Consider the following 22,052-nt stretch of genomic DNA (forward strand, 5'->3'; position numbering starts at 1 on the left):
AGCAAAGAGATTCCGCATCAAACAATATACCACGACGGCATATCATCCACAAAGTAACGGTTCAATCGAAAGATCTCACCACGTGCTGATAGAATATCTCAAATTATACATTGAAAATTCCAAAAATTGGGACGAATGGGTAGAATTAGCTATGTTTTCCTATAATACCTCTGTACACGAAGGAACGAAATTCTCCCCGCACGAATTAGTTTTTGGACATCTAGCCAGAGAACCTATTGGTGAAGTAATAATCGAAGAGAACATGGAACCAACTTACGCAGAATATCTCGAAGATCTGTTCGATAAAATTAACACCGTACAACGAATGGCGAGAGAAAATTTGATAAAATCCAAACTAAGATCAAAAGAATATTACGACCGACGAATCAACCCCCAAGATTTTAAAATAGGAGATTCGATATATTTACTAAAAGAACCCAGTAAAGGAAAATTCTCCGATCAATATACTGGACCATACAAAGTGCTAGAAATCTTGCAGAACCAAAACGTCAAGATCGAAGTAAAAGGGATTCCGCGAACGGTGCATTTAAACAAGTTAAAACTAGCGCATAATCGAAATAAGCAATGAATAAAGCGATTTCAGTGGGCAACGTAGTGCGGTAGTATATGTTATAGTGCTGTTCGTCGAATAATACAGATATCGAACACCTAAAAGGAAAAAGGAAAATTATTATACGTGTTTCAATTATTGCTTAAATATAAAACGTGTTAACTTAATGAACAATTAACTAGTGAAAGTGAAAGTTACCTTGTGAACAAGTGATCAACATACAAGAAAGTGTACGTGCAAGTATAGGTTATGGATCGTTGTTCGTGGAACACAATGTATGACAGCTACCTAAAATAAGTGAATAAATTAGTTTCAATTGTCTCAGTGCAAAATACAAGGTTACTAAATGTTATAACTATATTATGGATAAATCAAAAGGAGGTGTAACACTGTCCGTCGAATAATACAGATAGCGAAAACCTAAAAAGAAAAAGGGAAAATTATTATGTGTACTCCAATTATTGTTTGAATATACAACGTGTCGATTCAATAAATAATTAAAAGAGGGGAAGTGAAAGTTACCTTGTAAACAAGTAATCATCAAACAAGAAGGTCTACATGCAAAATATGATATGGCTCCCTGCTTGCGGAACACCATGTACCAGCTGAAAATAAACGAACGAATTGACTTCAATTGCCTTAATGCAAAGAGCAGCATCGCTAAATGTTATAACGGTGCCGTGGAGGCGTGGCAGTGTTCGTCGAATGACACAGATAGCGGAAACTTGGAAAAAGAAAAGAAGTTTATTACGAGTGTTCCAATTACTGTTTGAATGTAAAACGTGTTAGTTCAACGAACAACGAAAACAGTGAAAGTGCAACTTACCTCGTGAACAATCAATCACCATACAAGGAAGTGTACATGCATGGATTTCGCAGATTAACAAGAAGAAATAAAATAGCTGATAAATATAGAAAGTGGTTAGAAAATAATTAAGATAGATTAATTGAGAGTTAGTAATAAATATAACCGGAGTAAAAGGATATTTTATTGTGTATTAATCTACGTAGTATTGTTATATTATTATATCTAACATGTAGAAGTGGATTTTGTACGCATATATGTATATAGTTACAATCCAAGTAGTATTCATAATATTTATTTTCACTGATAACAAGTACGTAAAACCTAAAATAAAACAAAGGTTTTAACAATAAAAAAAAAAACTAAAAAAAAGGGGGAAGAAGAAAAAAAAAGAAGAAAAAAAAAGGAAAGAAAAAAATATAATATATATAAATATAAAATTTTCTTTTTCTATAAAAGGTTATTCCTATTTCTGATAAACTCGAGAAACGAAAACATTATACCATGATACACTGACACAAAGATACACCACACAGGAGAAACTAATAGAGAACGCTTTAAGCTTGGCAAACTTACCGCCCGACGAATTTCCATACACCATAACCAAAACCCAGGACACATGGCTTTGATTGTTATTTAATAAGGTTTTGGGTTTATAAAATAACGATTCACTTAGATTCGTTTTCTCCAATATATTTCAGTCTTATAACACGTCTTATCACACAGGAATCTCCAAGTCAATAGAACAACGTGGTCGACTTCTAAGACAAAAGAGCGTCGTTAGAAGTCGTACCAACTTAGCTTGTAGTAAGCAGCGATCATACCAACTTAACATTTCTCAACACTCCCCTTTGATCGCTAGTTTCTACAAGCCCCATAGCTTTGGTAAATTGCTGGGTCTTAATCCTATTTAGGCCTTTGGTGAGAATGTCAGCCACATTCTCAGGACTAGGTACATAAGTATAATCTAGTATCCCCCTCGATACGCAGTTCTTAACGTAAAAGTAGCGCACTTGGACGTGCTTAGAACTCTCAGCAACTATTTCGTCCTTTGACCATGAAATAGCTCCGATATTATCGCAGAATATCTTGCAGGGGCGATGGCAATATGACAGTTGACCCAATTCCTTTAACAGTAAAGAAATCCACACTGTTTCCCTTGCTGCTTCCTGCATTGCCACAAATTCCGCTTCGCACGTCGATTGAGCTATAATCGGTTGTTTTTTGGATAGCCAGGATATCGCACCACCAGCGAGTATGAACACATACCCGCTCCTGGATTTCCTGTCTACCGTACAACCCGCAAAATCCGAGTCGCAAAACACCTTCAGAGGTTGCCCGGTCCTTTGGTATACTAACTTCAAGTCTTTGGTCTTTAGTAAATATCTGAATACCCGCTTCGCTGCTTTCCAATCGGATACAGTCGGATTCGCGCATCTTTGGCTTAGTTTCCCTATTGCACACGCAACATCAGGACGACTTACAGTAGCTACATACATTATGTGCCCCACAGCTTGTTCATATAATTTACTGTCGAGAGGCTCATCACGTTCAATATCAAAACCAGCCTCGCATTCTCTAGCTAGCGGTGTCGACACTCCCACCACCCCAACCTCACGAGTAATGTCAAACAGATCCAGCATTTGACCTATCTGTACAGATTGATCGAATACTACAGTGGTGCTGTTTGGCTTACTCAGGTGGATGGACAGAAATTGAGTGTCTACGCCTAGCATTCTAACATCTAATTTGTCCTTAATCCTAGTTTTGAATATCTCAATCCACTCATTCGTCCCAAACACGAGGATGTCGTCCACATACACAGCTACAATAAATTTTTTAGACGCATATATATATATATATAAATATATTTCAATCAATCAATTTGGAGAGTTACATATAAGTATAAACATATATGCCGAACATGTAATAACCTAGTAAATATTAGAGACAGTGCTTCCAATACTATGCAATAAATACAATATTATCAATTTATGAAATAAAAGTATACATGAAGTCAAAAACTAATAGTTTAACGAATACATAAAACATACAATATTGTATTATTAAAGAAATGAAGGTTACATTGTCAGAAATATATATATGTCGGAGATGAAAGGAAAGCCGAAGCCTTTCCTTGGAAATTTTGGGAACATCCTCTAGTACCTTAGCCTAGATTTTATTATAGTTGTAATTGCTTAAGATTTGTAATAAGCGAGATTGGGTTCGAGGTGACAATCGGTCGCTGAACGTAGCCACGGTCACGGGATGGATGTTTTATCTAACGGAGGTCTGGAGTGGTTGTATGTGTTTTCCGAGAAATGTGGTTGTGGCGGCATGCGGCCTCGAGAGCGGGCCGAGCCACGTGTGATGTTGCCTCGGAGGTGCCGATGCAATGGGACATACATTGTATTAGTAATCAAAACTCCAGGCAGAAACTGCCTAGCAACGGCGTTTGGAACTTTCTCGATGCTTCCAACGAGTGTGCCTAGCAACGGCGTTTGGAACCTTCTCGATGCTTCCAAACGGATATAGAAAACAAAATGCAATCGTACAGGGAGAAAAATCTCCTCGAGGCTGGCATTCTTGCGACTGCCTTGGAGAGTGATACATCGAGCATTTACGACGATCGCATTTGCGTCTAAGTTAGTTTCGCTTAGTAAGGAGTTATCCCGGTGACCGTGGATTCGTTTGAACTCAAACATTGCTAATAGTATTATTTAATTTAATTATTCGTAGATCGTATTATTCATTAGGCTTAGTGTTTGTTAGACTTATTATTAGTCGTACTTATTATTTGTTAAGCTTAGTGATAGACCTGTATATACGTGTAAATAAAATCTCGGCTTTGTGAAACGATGGCTAGTCCACATGAAGAGTCGTCGCGCGCCCAAAATTCGAATCGTGATCCGACATACATATATGCGTACGTATTGGTAAGTAGTATAAATGAGATTTGTTTTATTGTTATAAATATATAAGTATATATCATCAATAGGAATAAATATCACAAATGTACCTTGTCTTGGAGTATATATATATATATATATTCATGTTGTTCCATCCGTCGTTCAGAAAATGGTTGATGAGTTCGCCATCAGTTCTGTACACACATATAAAAATAGTTAATGTATATATGTGGTATCGTGAGTGAGAGGCCTGGGAGTTGGCGGGTGATCCGCGTGGAATGTCGCGAGAGCCGAGGCGTTTGTTTTTGATCGCGTAGTTTTGGAAAGAGGAGACCTACGTGATCTTGGCCACGAGCGGTTGCCAAGGGACGGGAGAAAAGGAATCAACAAACAGAGTTTGCGAGTGGCGTTGCCGAGAGAGTGTTGATTGCATTTTGTGAAAGTCGAGTCGTTATCTAATTATTTAGTTGTGCTGTTTTCTGTACGTTTGGTGTGAATAGTTCAGGTTGAACAACAATCGTCTTTTTCTGTCCGATTAACATCTGTATCATTCATTCCTTGTAAATATATTATATCACGATATTACATATATATATTATTTATTTTTTTTTATATATATAATTTTCGTTTGGATCTGTTCCTTTGTACGAATACTGTATCCCTGTATATAATATAATATATATAATATGTTATAATTATGTTAGTTGTTATTTATTATATATATTTTCCTTAACTCTCTCCCCCTTTTTCCTTGTTTTTTTTTTTTTTTTTTTTTATTAGTACCTAACATTGCTATTATGATGCTGTATTGTATTGCATTGGCTGTTATTTGTATGTGCGCGCGACGAATTTTTCAACATGGTCGCTCGCGTGTCTCTTTGGTATGGCGTTGGTTTAATGTCAACAGTAACGTGTTGTTGAAATAACTAATTAATTGTTAATCACTATAATTTTATTTAGTAGTGTTTTGTAATATTGTTTTGTGTTTCATGATATTGTGTGTGTCAATACCGTGTGCTACTTTAATGTGATAGCATGGATTGTATTGTTACCGAATTTCAATAGTCATTGTTTTGATTATACGTGACTTGCATTTATGTAAGTCTCGTTTAATTTAGTTAATGTTTTGTGTATTGTGTTACCAGTTATTTCGTGTAGCATAACTTTATTCCTTCGCACCGAGGTCAGTTATGGTCTTGTCGTTAATATTTAGTTAGTCTATCTTGATTAATATATATATTTAACAAATATTTAAGAAACAATGGCGAGTGTAGTGGAATCGTTGGACGAAGAAATGGTTTTGACATTGTCGGAAAAGCTTAAAGCATGGGATGCGAACTTTCGCGATATGAGTGCAAAACTCGCCGAATTACAAAGCGGCTTATTCGAACTTAAAACAAAACAAGAACCTAAAACACCCGTATCGCCGCCGACAACGCAACAAGAGACGGTCCAGCCGAGTGGACATACCCAGCCAATTAAGCTAAAAGATGCGATCGAATCGGTGCCAGTGTTTGACGGATATCGACCATCGGTATTCCACTTTTTAAGAGCTTGTGAGCGCGCGCGAAATATGATTTCCAGATATCAAGAACCTCAATTGGTAAAATTGTTAGTAAATAAGCTCCGTGGACACGCGCTCCTCGCCATCGAAGACACAGAATTAATGAGTCTAAACGATTTCGGAAACAAATTAAAGGATCTATTCGGCCCAAAGAAATCTCTTAACGAATATAAAGGGGAATTAGGAACGATATTTCAACGACCCGGGGAAGACATATTAGATTATATGGATCGCGTTAGAAATCTTAGATTGGCAATAATGGACGGAGAAAGAGGCGACTACGGCATCATATCCCCCGATATCCAAGATACTATAGATTGGGAAACGAAAGAAGCTTTCGTTAAAGGACTTCCGAACGAGGTATATGTGCGAGTAAAAATAGCAGGGTACCATACTTTAGAAGATGCGTATCGTCAAGCCGTCAAAGCAACACACGAATTGAAACAAATAACCGATAGAACGCGACCCCAACGACCGACACCCTCGAACTATTACAGACGCGACAACGCACATCCTTCGAACACTAACAACAATATCAGGAACAACCGCCAAGATCGAAGATCGCTACCTCCATCGCAGAATTTTTTGAATTCTACAAGACAAAATATCACGTGTAACTATTGCAAAAAACCCGGGCATCTAGTGAAAGACTGTTACAAATTTAAAGCCCGAGTAGATGCCGGATTAATCGTACCCTATGCTTCGAGACCATCGGGAAACCAAACACGTCCTTCGGGAGAATGGGGCGAGCCACGAAGGAACGATACGCCGAATCGCCCAAGAGTACAGGCGGCAACCAGGCGACCGGCGCCGACGGCAACAAACAGAACAAGGACAGCCACCCCCGCGAGATCGACTCCACCACCCATAACGAGAGACAGAGCGAACGCAATGCCGACCGTAAGATCGAACGAACAACCACTAAATATTGTGGGGGAGTCATCCCACAACCAAACGAGGTCACAGACAGAGAATCCAGAATCTCAAGGCAAAAGGAAAAGAGTGAAACACAAGCAACCGGCGAAGGAAAATCATCAGGAGTTGAATTCAGATTCGGAAGGCGACCTCTCCGAATTATTTCGATAAAATTTAACGATTCCCCAACGAACCCAACTGCACGAATAGTTTCCCCAGATCTAAAGACTAAGACGAGTTTATTATTAGACTCTGGATCGGAAATCAACATTATCAAGAAACCTGCTTTACTCGATTCAGCCATCATCGACGAAAAGGAATCAATCGAAGTGCGAGGAATTACGGCAACGAGCCTGGTCTCCCTAGGGCAGACGGTAATACAGGTTGCGGGCCATCCGGTTGGTTTTCATCATAGTCGATGATTCATTGCTAATCGATCAAGACGGAATCCTAGGATCCGAATTTTTTGCAGGTTGTAAGGCTCGTTTAGATTATGAGGGAAAACATATCAGATGGGGAAATATTTATATTCCCTTCGATAGTAAAGAAAAAATAATTATACCGAAGCGAAGTTCAATAACGTGTTCAGTTAATATCGCTAATCCAGAGATAAAAGAGGGATTTATTCCAAGAATCGAGCCGAACAAGGGAATCTATTTTGGTAATGCAGTTGTGAGGAATCATAAAGGAAAAGGTTACATAAGAGTAATAAATACTACTTCGAGAGATTACGTATTTACAACACCAACGATGGTAATTAAAGAATTTGATAATCCCCCCCGCCCCCCACCCCGCTTCCTAGTACAGCGTGCAATACAGTTCTAAGATCGGAGGAAAGTAGATACGATAAAATAAATGAGTTACTACGACTCGAACATTTGAACGAAGAAGAAAAGGAAAATGCTAAAAAATTGATTCGTAATAATCAAGATAGGTTTCATATTCCAGGAGATACATTGGAAGCAACCGAAGTTCTGGAACATAGGATAATTACAACGGATAATATACCCATCAATACTAAACAGTATCGATATCCACCAATACATCGAGAAGAAATAAATCGACAGGTCCAAGAACTACTAGATACGGACGTAGTGGAACCATCAATATCTCCATATAACTCCCCGTTATGGATTGTGCTCAAAAACCCGATTCGCAAGGAAATAAGCGCTGGAGATTAGTCATCGATTATAGAAAATTGAACGATATTACAGAAATATTGGATCAATTAGGAAGTGCAAAATATTTTTCCACGTTTGACTTGGCATCGGGCTTTCACCAGATCCGTATGTCACAGGAAGATGCCCACAAAACTGCATTTTCGACACCATACGGGCATTTTCAATTCAAAAGAATGCCCTTTGGATTAAAAGATGCCCCAGCAACATTTCAACGTTTGATGAATTCAATATTATCTGGTCTGCAAGGAATAGAACTATTCGTCTATCTGGATGACATAGTGATTTATTCCACGTCTCTCCAAGAACGCGAAATTAAATTTAATAAATTAATGGAAAGACTGAGGAAAGCTAAATTACGATTACAACCTGATAAGTGCGAATTTTTACGACACGAGGTGAATTATTTAGGACATATAATTAGTGAGGATGGCGTGAAACCCGACCCAAAGAAAGTCGAAGCCGTATCAAAATTTCCACGACCAAAGAGGGCGAAAAATATCAAACGATTTCTGGGACTAGCAGGATATTACAGAAGATTTATACCCGATTTCCCCAAGGTCGCGAAACCATTGACACAACTATTAAAGAAAGACACTCCCTTTAAATGGACAGAAAATCAAGAAAACGCATTCAATAATTTAAAGACAGCGTTAGTGACGAAACCCATCCTGCAATATCCAGACTTTTCTAAACCCTTTAACCTTACTACAGACGCATCAGGATATGCAATAAGCGGTGTACTGAGTCAAGGGCCAATCGGAAAGGATTTGCCGATTGCGTATGCCTCAAGGCTATTAAATCCCGCCGAACGAAACTACTCTACCATAGAAAAGGAGTGTCTGGCAATTGTTTACAGCGCAATGCACTTCCGACCGTATCTTTACGGAAGAAAGTTTACCATCGTAACCGATCATAAACCTTTAGCGTGGATGCATTCTATCAAAGATCCTACTTCAAGAATTTGGAAATGGAAATTAAAGTTATCGGACTTCGAATTTGATATTGTATACAAAGAAGGCAGGGCGAACGCAAACGCAGACGCATTATCTAGGAACCCTCCGGAAGTTTGTTTACCAATCAGAAAGAGAGAGGAAGTCTCACCGATTCGCTATCCTGTCTCAAAAAGATTCGAAATAGATACGTCAACCGAAGACTCTCCCATATTCGAAGCTAAACCACACGTCTTGCCTCAATCCAGTGATTCTAAAAATCAAGGAAAGGGTTTTACCCGAAAACATTTTACAATAGAAGAAACCCCCATAAAATATTTAGACCAAGCATTAGCAGAAATCGATGTAAGTACAGATAGAGAAATAACCAATCGAGAAAAAGAAGGCACGGATACAACAAGCGAAAAAGAGACCTCCATTGTAATTCCAGAACTAATTCAACAACGAGAAAAGGACACGAGACCTACGATAATTGCGGAACTAAGAATTTCAGAAACCCGAGACTCAATTGCGAGAGTAAATGACCATAAAGTAGTATTTATAGATATACGTGGCAATCCGATAGATAAAGGAGCCTTAGAAATGAAGGAAACGGGAAAATTACCTCGTTATGAAGATTTAATGTTAGAAAAAGCAAGATTGAATTACGATTCTGGAAAATACATTGTATTCCTACCGATAAAGGAAAATAGAAATATTCCAATAACACCAGAAAATTTATTAAACTCGCTAAGATCTCTATTAGACGCAGTAAATGAGAAACAATACCCTGGCGATATACAATCAGAAAATTAAAGGAAATATTTATGGAAAAAACCTTAACCATCACCATTTGCACTGGGGAAGTAATTACCCCATTTGTGGAAGCGCGGAACAACATAATACGAGAAAAACATGAATCAAGCGTAGCAGGACACAAAGGAATAACAAAAACTTATCAAAGAATACGACAACATTACTATTGGGAAAATATGAAAAAGGAAATTCAAGATTACGTAAGAACATGTAAGGAATGTCAATTGAAGAAACTCACAAGAATAAAAGCAAAGCAACCAATGGTACTTACAGACACACCAGGTAAAGCGTTCGATAAGGTTAGTATGGATATTATAGGTCCATTACCAAAAACCCAAAAGGGAAACGAATATATATTAACTATCCAAGACTTATTAACAAAATACTCAATTGGGATTCCACTAGGAGGAATCTCTTCAGCCTCTCGGCCTATCTTAGCGGACGTTTTTGTAAAGCGATTTATTTGTCGTTTCGGGTCACCGAGAGCTATTCTCACTGATCAAGGAACGAACTTTACATCCTCACTAATGAAGAAAGTAGCAAAGAGATTCCGCATCAAACAATATACCACGACGGCATATCATCCACAAAGTAACGGTTCAATCGAAAGATCTCACCACGTGCTGATAGAATATCTCAAATTATACATTGAAAATTCCAAAAATTGGGACGAATGGGTAGAATTAGCTATGTTTTCCTATAATACCTCTGTACACGAAGGAACGAAATTCTCCCCGCACGAATTAGTTTTTGGACATCTAGCCAGAGAACCTATTGGTGAAGTAATAATCGAAGAGAACATGGAACCAACTTACGCAGAATATCTCGAAGATCTGTTCGATAAAATTAACACCGTACAACGAATGGCGAGAGAAAATTTGATAAAATCCAAACTAAGATCAAAAGAATATTACGACCGACGAATCAACCCCCAAGATTTTAAAATAGGAGATTCGATATATTTACTAAAAGAACCCAGTAAAGGAAAATTCTCCGATCAATATACTGGACCATACAAAGTGCTAGAAATCTTGCAGAACCAAAACGTCAAGATCGAAGTAAAAGGGATTCCGCGAACGGTGCATTTAAACAAGTTAAAACTAGCGCATAATCGAAATAAGCAATGAATAAAGCGATTTCAGTGGGCAACGTAGTGCGGTAGTATATGTTATAGTGCTGTTCGTCGAATAATACAGATATCGAACACCTAAAAGGAAAAAGGAAAATTATTATACGTGTTTCAATTATTGCTTAAATATAAAACGTGTTAACTTAATGAACAATTAACTAGTGAAAGTGAAAGTTACCTTGTGAACAAGTGATCAACATACAAGAAAGTGTACGTGCAAGTATAGGTTATGGATCGTTGTTCGTGGAACACAATGTATGACAGCTACCTAAAATAAGTGAATAAATTAGTTTCAATTGTCTCAGTGCAAAATACAAGGTTACTAAATGTTATAACTATATTATGGATAAATCAAAAGGAGGTGTAACACTGTCCGTCGAATAATACAGATAGCGAAAACCTAAAAAGAAAAAGGGAAAATTATTATGTGTACTCCAATTATTGTTTGAATATACAACGTGTCGATTCAATAAATAATTAAAAGAGGGGAAGTGAAAGTTACCTTGTAAACAAGTAATCATCAAACAAGAAGGTCTACATGCAAAATATGATATGGCTCCCTGCTTGCGGAACACCATGTACCAGCTGAAAATAAACGAACGAATTGACTTCAATTGCCTTAATGCAAAGAGCAGCATCGCTAAATGTTATAACGGTGCCGTGGAGGCGTGGCAGTGTTCGTCGAATGACACAGATAGCGGAAACTTGGAAAAAGAAAAGAAGTTTATTACGAGTGTTCCAATTACTGTTTGAATGTAAAACGTGTTAGTTCAACGAACAACGAAAACAGTGAAAGTGCAACTTACCTCGTGAACAATCAATCACCATACAAGGAAGTGTACATGCATGGATTTCGCAGATTAACAAGAAGAAATAAAATAGCTGATAAATATAGAAAGTGGTTAGAAAATAATTAAGATAGATTAATTGAGAGTTAGTAATAAATATAACCGGAGTAAAAGGATATTTTATTGTGTATTAATCTACGTAGTATTGTTATATTATTATATCTAACATGTAGAAGTGGATTTTGTACGCATATATGTATATAGTTACAATCCAAGTAGTATTCATAATATTTATTTTCACTGATAACAAGTACGTAAAACCTAAAATAAAACAAAGGTTTTAACAATAAAAAAAAAAACTAAAAAAAAGGGGGAAGAAGAAAAAAAAAGAAGAAAAAAAAAGGAAAGAAAAAAATATAATATATATAAATATAAAATTTTCTTTTTCTATAAAAGGTTATTCCTATTTCTGATAAACTCGAGAAACGAAAACATTATACCATGATACACTGACACAAAGATACACCACACAGGAGAAACTAATAGAGAACGCTTTAAGCTTGGCAAACTTACCGCCCGACGAATTTCCATACACCATAACCAAAACCCAGGACACATGGCTTTGATTGTTATTTAATAAGGTTTTGGGTTTATAAAATAACGATTCACTTAGATTCGTTTTCTCCAATATATTTCAGTCTTATAACACGTCTTATCACACAGGAATCTCCAAGTCAATAGAACAACGTGGTCGACTTCTAAGACAAAAGAGCGTCGTTAGAAGTCGTACCAACTTAGCTTGTAGTAAGCAGCGATCATACCAACTTAACATTTCTCAACACTCCCCTTTGATCGCTAGTTTCTACAAGCCCCATAGCTTTGGTAAATTGCTGGGTCTTAATCCTATTTAGGCCTTTGATGAGAATGTCAGCCACATTCTCAGGACTAGGTACATAAGTATAATCTAGTATCCCCCTCGATACGCAGTTCTTAACGTAAAAGTAGCGCACTTGGACGTGCTTAGAACTCTCAGCAACTATTTCGTCCTTTGACCATGAAATAGCTCCGATATTATCGCAGAATATCTTGCAGGGGCGATGGCAATATGACAGTTGACCCAATTCCTTTAACAGTAAAGAAATCCACACTGTTTCCCTTGCTGCTTCCTGCATTGCCACAAATTCCGCTTCGCACGTCGATTGAGCTATAATCGGTTGTTTTTTGGATAGCCAGGATATCGCACCACCAGCGAGTATGAACACATACCCGCTCCTGGATTTCCTGTCTACCGTACAACCCGCAAAATCCGAGTCGCAAAACACCTTCAGAGGTTGCCCGGTCCTTTGGTATACTAACTTCAAGTCTTTGGTCTTTAGTAAATATCTGAATACCCGCTTCGCTGCTTTCCAATCGGATACAGTCGGATTCGCGCATCTTTGGCTTAGTTTCCCTATTGCACACGCAACATCAGGACGACTTACAGTAGCTACATACATTATGTGCCCCACAGCTTGTTCATATAATTTACTGTCGAGAGGCTCATCACGTTCAATATCAAAACCAGCCTCGCATTCTCTAGCTAGCGGTGTCGACACTCCCACCACCCCAACCTCACGAGTAATGTCAAACAGATCCAGCATTTGACCTATCTGTACAGATTGATCGAATACTACAGTGGTGCTGTTTGGCTTACTCAGGTGGATGGACAGAAATTGAGTGTCTACGCCTAGCATTCTAACATCTAATTTGTCCTTAATCCCAGTTTTGAATATCTCAATCCACTCATTCGTCCCAAACACGAGGATGTCGTCCACATACACAGCTACAATAAATTTTTTAGACGCATATATATATATATATATATATATATATATATATATATATATATATATATATATATTTCAATCAATCAATTTGGACAGTTACATATAAGTATAAACATATATGCCGAACATGTAATAACCTAGTAAATATTAGAGACAGTGCTTCCAATACTATGCAATAAATACAATATTATCAATTTATGAAATAAAAGTATACATGAAGTAAAAACTAATAGTTTAACGAATACATAAAACATACAATATTGTATTATTAAAGAAATGAAGGTTACATTGTCAGAAATATATATATGTGTGCGAATTCTATCAAATCGATAATCTAAGATACATACTTAAAACTAGCCTACATTCCGGTAAAGGATAAATAAATAATTGACATTTCATTTCGTATGAATACTACACTGCCAAGAGAAATATGCATATGAATATATATATATATATATATATATATATATATATATATATAATGTTTTGTAATTCTTCGATTGCGTTATTTATTGTTTTGAGTAGTTTATTTTATAGAGTATTCGATAATATAAAACATACGCGCGCGCGCGCGCACGCACACACACACACACACACACATATACGTATTCATATGCATATTTCTCCTGGCAGTGTAGTATTCATACGAAATGAAATGTCAATTACTTATTAATCCTTTACCGGAATGTAGGCTAGTTATAAGTATGTATCTTAGATTATCGATTTGAATCAATAATGTAGAATGCGCATACATTAATAGTAGTTTAGTTTAGAATATAATTTATATATTTATATATAGACATGCATGTTCCGTAATATAGTTCTTATTTTATAATTCTTTACCGGAATGTAGGCTAGTTTTAAGTATGTATCTTAGATTATCGATTTGATAGAATGCGCACACATATATATATATATATTCCTGGCGTTTCAATTATTTTCCCCTTTTGTAGTTATTCTTATTTCCTGGTTTATTTAGAATTGTGTGTATATGTATTTTGTTTATTGGTTGGATCCGTTAATCGCCCTCGTTTTGTTAATCCTTCCTTTCGTTTCGTAGTGCCGTGTGTTCGTTTGTGCATTCAAATCCTTATTCGCGTGTTTTGTATAGAATGGTTTTCTTGTTCTTGTTACGGCGTGTGCGGAGCGCGGGACGTGACACCCCCGCCCTTGAAGTTCAAATTTCCAAAGGAAATTTGACTGATGGTATCTCTGAGTTCGCTCAAGGCGGACGTAGATGTCGTTGGTAGTTGAGTGACTACCGGTGTTATCGATATCCCTTGAGGTTGTGCTGTTTGATCATCGATATTTCGTCTTCTTTTGAGGTATCGTAGCGGGGGGGTGACTGAGCCGCATATTGCTCCTAATAGGGCGATTCCACATTCGTAAGTTTCACGTAACTGGTATCCGTGTGCGGCTATATCTATTATTGTTTTGATTAGTTTAAATATTGCGAGTATTCCAAATATTGCTGCACTGACAGTTCCAAATTCCATAAAACCAGTCCACAAGCTTGATACGGTATTTTTCGCTATTGTCGTTAATGTGTTTTGTCCATCATTCCCAGGATGTTTACTGTTCCAGGGACGATTGTTTTTCCTGTTGCTCCTCTGGCCAATGCGTTCAAGACTGCAGATTTTCTGCCGGGAACATGACGTGGTCCCGTAGTGCATCGAGGTCTTTTGGGTATATATTCCGCTCGTGGCCAACGACGATGGTGCTGAATATCGCCACGTTTGGCGCACGTCCGGGCGGAGTTCCTGTGGTGCGATTCCTTTGCCAAACGGGTAGTTCCGAGTAGCATTTTGTTGTATGTCGTACCTTTACTTGTACCGGAATGCATTTGACTACATGGATCGCTTCTCCTGCGATCAGAGCCATGTGTCCTGGGTTTTGGTTATGGTGTATGCAAATTCGTCGGGCGGTAAGTTTGCCAAGCTTAAAGCGTTCTCTGTTAGTTTCTTCTGTGTGGTGTATCTTTGTGTCAGTGTATCATGGTATAATGTTTTCATTTCTCGAGTTTATCAGAAATAGTAATAACCTTTTATAGAAAAAGAAAATTTTATATTTATATATATTTGTTAAGGAAATTCGAGGATTTGGGAATACAAATTATTGCCTATATTTCCCACACAACAGTTATACATCTATATTACTCTCTGAAGAACGTCTTGCACGCACGCTGGTCGCCAACCGACTATCCTAGATTCTGCTAAAATCTGGCAACAGTCTTTTGTCTCCACTAAGCCTTGACGCCCTCTGGCCCTTACACACACACTCTCATGTACAGTGTAAATGTATCACTTCCCTAACAATATTATATTTTTTTTCTTTCCTTTTTTTTCTTCTTTATTTTTCTTCTTCCCCTTTTTTCTTTCTTTTTTTGTTTTTTTTATTGTTAAAACCTTTGATTTATTTTAGGTTTTACGTACTTGTTATCAGTGAAAATAAATATTATGAATACTACTTGGATTGTAATTATATACATGTCGGAGATGAAAGGAAAGCCGAAGCCTTTCCTTGGAAATTTTGGGAACATCCTCTAGTACCTTAGCCTAGATTTTATTATAGTTGTAATTGCTTAAGATTTGTAATAAGCGAGATTGGGTTCGAGGTGACAATCGGTCGCTGAACGTAGCCACGGTCACGGGATGGATGTTTTATCTAACGGAGGTCTGGAGTGGTTGTATGTGTTTTCCGAGAAATGTGGTTGTGGCGGCATGCGGCCTCGAGAGCGGGCCGAGCCACGTGTGATGTTGCCTCGGAGGTGCCGATGCAATGGGACATACATTGTATTAGTAATCAAAACTCCAGGCAGAAACTGCCTAGCAACGGCGTTTGGAACTTTCTCGATGCTTCCAACGAGTGTGCCTAGCAACGGCGTTTGGAACCTTCTCGATGCTTCCAAACGGGTATAGAAAACAAAATGCAATCGTACAGGGAGAAAAATCACCACGAGGCTGGCATTCTTGCGATTGCCTTGGAGAGTGATACATCGAGCATTTTCGACGATCGCATTTGCGTCTAAGTTAGTTTCGCTTAGTAAGGAGTTATCCCGGTGACCGTGGATTCGTTTGAACTCAAACATTGCTAATAGTATTATTTAATTTAAATATTCGTAGATCGTATTATTCATTAGGCTTAGTGTTTGTTAGACTTATTATTAGTTGTACTTATTATTTGTTAAGCTTAGTGATAGACCTGTATATACGTGTAAATAAAATCTCGGCTTTGTGAAACGATGGCTAGTCCACATGAAGAGTCGTCGCGCGCCCAAAATTCGAATCGTGACCCGACATATATTATTTATTTTTTTTTATATATATAATTTTCGTTTGGATCTGTTCCTTTGTACGAATACTGTATCCCTGTATATAATATAATATATATAATATGTTAGAATTATGTTAGTTGTTATTTATTATATATATTTTCCTTAACTCTCTCCCCCTTTTTCCTTGTTTTTTTTTTTTTTTTTTTTATTAGTACCTAACATTGCTATTATGATGCTGTATTGTATTGCATTGGCTGTTATTTGTATGTGCGCGCGACGAATTTTTCAACATGGTCGCTCGCGTGTCTCTTTGGTATGGCGTTGGTTTAATGTCAACAGTAACGTGTTGTTGAAATAACTAATTAATTGTTAATCACTATAATTTTATTTAGTAGTGTTTTGTAATATTGTTTTGTGTTTCATGATATTGTGTGTGTCAATACCGTGTGCTACTTTAATGTGATAGCATGGATTGTATTGTTACCGAATTTCAATAGTCATTGTTTTGATTATACGTGACTTGCATTTATGTAAGTCTCGTTTAATTTAGTTAATGTTTTGTGTATTGTGTTACCAGTTATTTCGTGTAGCATAACTTTATTCCTTCGCACCGAGGTCAGTTATGGTCTTGTCGTTAATATTTAGTTAGTCTATCTTGATTAATATATATATTTAACAAATATTTAAGAAACAATGGCGAGTGTAGTGGAATCGTTGGACGAAGAAATGGTTTTGACATTGTCGGAAAAGCTTAAAGCATGGGATGCGAACTTTCGCGATATGAGTGCAAAACTCGCCGAATTACAAAGCGGCTTATTCGAACTTAAAACAAAACAAGAACCTAAAACACCCGTATCGCCGCCGACAACGCAACAAGAGACGGTCCAGCCGAGTGGACATACCCAGCCAATTAAGCTAAAAGATGCGATCGAATCGGTGCCAGTGTTTGACGGATATCGACCATCGGTATTCCACTTTTTAAGAGCTTGTGAGCGCGCGCGAAATATGATTTCCAGATATCAAGAACCTCAATTGGTAAAATTGTTAGTAAATAAGCTCCGTGGACACGCGCTCCTCGCCATCGAAGACACAGAATTAATGAGTCTAAACGATTTCGGAAACAAATTAAAGGATCTATTCGGCCCAAAGAAATCTCTTAACGAATATAAAGGGGAATTAGGAACGATATTTCAACGACCCGGGGAAGACATATTAGATTATATGGATCGCGTTAGAAATCTTAGATTGGCAATAATGGACGGAGAAAGAGGCGACTACGGCATCATATCCCCCGATATCCAAGATACTATAGATTGGGAAACGAAAGAAGCTTTCGTTAAAGGACTTCCGAACGAGGTATATGTGCGAGTAAAAATAGCAGGGTACCATACTTTAGAAGATGCGTATCGTCAAGCCGTCAAAGCAACACACGAATTGAAACAAATAACCGATAGAACGCGACCCCAACGACCGACACCCTCGAACTATTACAGACGCGACAACGCACATCCTTCGAACACTAACAACAATATCAGGAACAACCGCCAAGATCGAAGATCGCTACCTCCATCGCAGAATTTTTTGAATTCTACAAGACAAAATATCACGTGTAACTATTGCAAAAAACCCGGGCATCTAGTGAAAGACTGTTACAAATTTAAAGCCCGAGTAGATGCCGGATTAATCGTACCCTATGCTTCGAGACCATCGGGAAACCAAACACGTCCTTCGGGAGAATGGGGCGAGCCACGAAGGAACGATACGCCGAATCGCCCAAGAGTACAGGCGGCAACCAGGCGACCGGCGCCGACGGCAACAAACAGAACAAGGACAGCCACCCCCGCGAGATCGACTCCACCACCCATAACGAGAGACAGAGCGAACGCAATGCCGACCGTAAGATCGAACGAACAACCACTAAATATTGTGGGGGAGTCATCCCACAACCAAACGAGGTCACAGACAGAGAATCCAGAATCTCAAGGCAAAAGGAAAAGAGTGAAGCACAAGCAACCGGCGAAGGAAAATCATCAGGAGTTGAATTCAGATTCGGAAGGCGACCTCTCCGAATTATTTCAATAAAATTTAACGATTCCCCAACGAACCCAACTGCACGAATAGTTTCCCCAGATCTAAAGACTAAGACGAGTTTATTATTAGACTCTGGATCGGAAATCAACATTATCAAGAAACCTGCTTTACTCGATTCAGCCATCATCGACGAAAAGGAATCAATCGAAGTGCGAGGAATTACGGCAACGAGCCTGGTCTCCCTAGGGCAGACGGTAATACAGGTTGCGGGCCATCCGGTTGGTTTTCATCATAGTCGATGATTCATTGCTAATCGATCAAGACGGAATCCTAGGATCCGAATTTTTTGCAGGTTGTAAGGCTCGTTTAGATTATGAGGGAAAACATATCAGATGGGGAAATATTTATATTCCCTTCGATAGTAAAGAAAAAATAATTATACCGAAGCGAAGTTCAATAACGTGTTCAGTTAATATCGCTAATCCAGAGATAAAAGAGGGATTTATTCCAAGAATCGAGCCGAACAAGGGAATCTATTTTGGTAATGCAGTTGTGAGGAATCATAAAGGAAAAGGTTACATAAGAGTAATAAATACTACTTCGAGAGATTACGTATTTACAACACCAACGATGGTAATTAAAGAATTTGATAATCCCCCCCGCCCCCCACCCCGCTTCCTAGGACAGCGTGCAATACAGTTCTAAGATCGGAGGAAAGTAGATACGATAAAATAAATGAGTTACTACGACTCGAACATTTGAACGAAGAAGAAAAGGAAAATGCTAAAAAATTGATTCGTAATAATCAAGATAGGTTTCATATTCCAGGAGATACATTGGAAGCAACCGAAGTTCTGGAACATAGGATAATTACAACGGATAATATACCCATCAATACTAAACAGTATCGATATCCACCAATACATCGAGAAGAAATAAATCGACAGGTCCAAGAACTACTAGATACGGGCGTAGTGGAACCATCAATATCTCCATATAACTCCCCGTTATGGATTGTGCTCAAAAACCCGATTCGCAAGGAAATAAGCGCTGGAGATTAGTCATCGATTATAGAAAATTGAACGATATTACAGAAATATTGGATCAATTAGGAAGTGCAAAATATTTTTCCACGTTTGACTTGGCATCGGGCTTTCACCAGATCCGTATGTCACAGGAAGATGCCCACAAAACTGCATTTTCGACACCATACGGGCATTTTCAATTCAAAAGAATGCCCTTTGGATTAAAAGATGCCCCAGCAACATTTCAACGTTTGATGAATTCAATATTATCTGGTCTGCAAGGAATAGAACTATTCGTCTATCTGGATGACATAGTGATTTATTCCACGTCTCTCCAAGAACGCGAAATTAAATTTAATAAATTAATGGAAAGACTGAGGAAAGCTAAATTACGATTACAACCTGATAAGTGCGAATTTTTACGACACGAGGTGAATTATTTAGGACATATAATTAGTGAGGATGGCGTGAAACCCGACCCAAAGAAAGTCGAAGCCGTATCAAAATTTCCACGACCAAAGAGGGCGAAAAATATCAAACGATTTCTGGGACTAGCAGGATATTACAGAAGATTTATACCCGATTTCCCCAAGGTCGCGAAACCATTGACACAACTATTAAAGAAAGACACTCCCTTTAAATGGACAGAAAATCAAGAAAACGCATTCAATAATTTAAAGACAGCGTTAGTGACGAAACCCATCCTGCAATATCCAGACTTTTCTAAACCCTTTAACCTTACTACAGACGCATCAGGATATGCAATAAGCGGTGTACTGAGTCAAGGGCCAATCGGAAAGGATTTGCCGATTGCGTATGCCTCAAGGCTATTAAATCCCGCCGAACGAAACTACTCTACCATAGAAAAGGAGTGTCTGGCAATTGTTTACAGCGCAATGCACTTCCGACCGTATCTTTACGGAAGAAAGTTTACCATCGTAACCGATCATAAACCTTTAGCGTGGATGCATTCTATCAAAGATCCTACTTCAAGAATTTGGAAATGGAAATTAAAGTTATCGGACTTCGAATTTGATATTGTATACAAAGAAGGCAGGGCGAACGCAAACGCAGACGCATTATCTAGGAACCCTCCGGAAGTTTGTTTACCAATCAGAAAGAGAGAGGAAGTCTCACCGATTCGCTATCCTGTCTCAAAAAGATTCGAAATAGATACGTCAACCGAAGACTCTCCCATATTCGAAGCTAAACCACACGTCTTGCCTCAATCCAGTGATTCTAAAAATCAAGGAAAGGGTTTTACCCGAAAACATTTTACAATAGAAGAAACCCCCATAAAATATTTAGACCAAGCATTAGCAGAAATCGATGTAAGTACAGATAGAGAAATAACCAATCGAGAAAAAGAAGGCACGGATACAACAAGCGAAAAAGAGACCTCCATTGTAATTCCAGAACTAATTCAACAACGAGAAAAGGACACGAGACCTACGATAATTGCGGAACTAAGAATTTCAGAAACCCGAGACTCAATTGCGAGAGTAAATGACCATAAAGTAGTATTTATAGATATACGTGGCAATCCGATAGATAAAGGAGCCTTAGAAATGAAGGAAACGGGAAAATTACCTCGTTATGAAGATTTAATGTTAGAAAAAGCAAGATTGAATTACGATTCTGGAAAATACATTGTATTCCTACCGATAAAGGAAAATAGAAATATTCCAATAACACCAGAAAATTTATTAAACTCGCTAAGATCTCTATTAGACGCAGTAAATGAGAAACAATACCCTGGCGATATACAATCAGAAAATTAAAGGAAATATTTATGGAAAAAACCTTAACCATCACCATTTGCACTGGGGAAGTAATTACCCCATTTGTGGAAGCGCGGAACAACATAATACGAGAAAAACATGAATCAAGCGTAGCAGGACACAAAGGAATAACAAAAACTTATCAAAGAATACGACAACATTACTATTGGGAAAATATGAAAAAGGAAATTCAAGATTACGTAAGAACATGTAAGGAATGTCAATTGAAGAAACTCACAAGAATAAAAGCAAAGCAACCAATGGTACTTACAGACACACCAGGTAAAGCGTTCGATAAGGTTAGTATGGATATTATAGGTCCATTACCAAAAACCCAAAAGGGAAACGAATATATATTAACTATCCAAGACTTATTAACAAAATACTCAATTGGGATTCCACTAGGAGGAATCTCTTCAGCCTCTCGGCCTATCTTAGCGGACGTTTTTGTAAAGCGATTTATTTGTCGTTTCGGGTCACCGAGAGCTATTCTCACTGATCAAGGAAC

At 38.0% G+C, this 22,052-nt stretch overlaps 1 protein-coding gene across 1 annotated transcript in view; it reads left to right on the forward strand.

The window, feature by feature from the left end:
• Positions 1–7,168, forward strand: part of LOC126875766 (uncharacterized) — a 56,709-nt gene extending 49,541 nt beyond the window's left edge. The window contains exon 2 of the mRNA XM_050638639.1: positions 6,809–7,168. Within this exon, the coding sequence (XP_050494596.1) occupies positions 6,809–6,935 (127 nt within the window). The 3' untranslated portion in view covers positions 6,936–7,168. The remainder of the gene's footprint in view (positions 1–6,808) is intronic.
• Positions 7,169–22,052: the final 14,884 nt, after the last annotated feature.

This window comes from Bombus huntii, unplaced genomic scaffold (assembly GCF_024542735.1).
Source record: "Bombus huntii isolate Logan2020A unplaced genomic scaffold, iyBomHunt1.1 ctg00000057.1, whole genome shotgun sequence".
NCBI lineage: Eukaryota > Metazoa > Arthropoda > Insecta > Hymenoptera > Apidae > Bombus > Bombus huntii.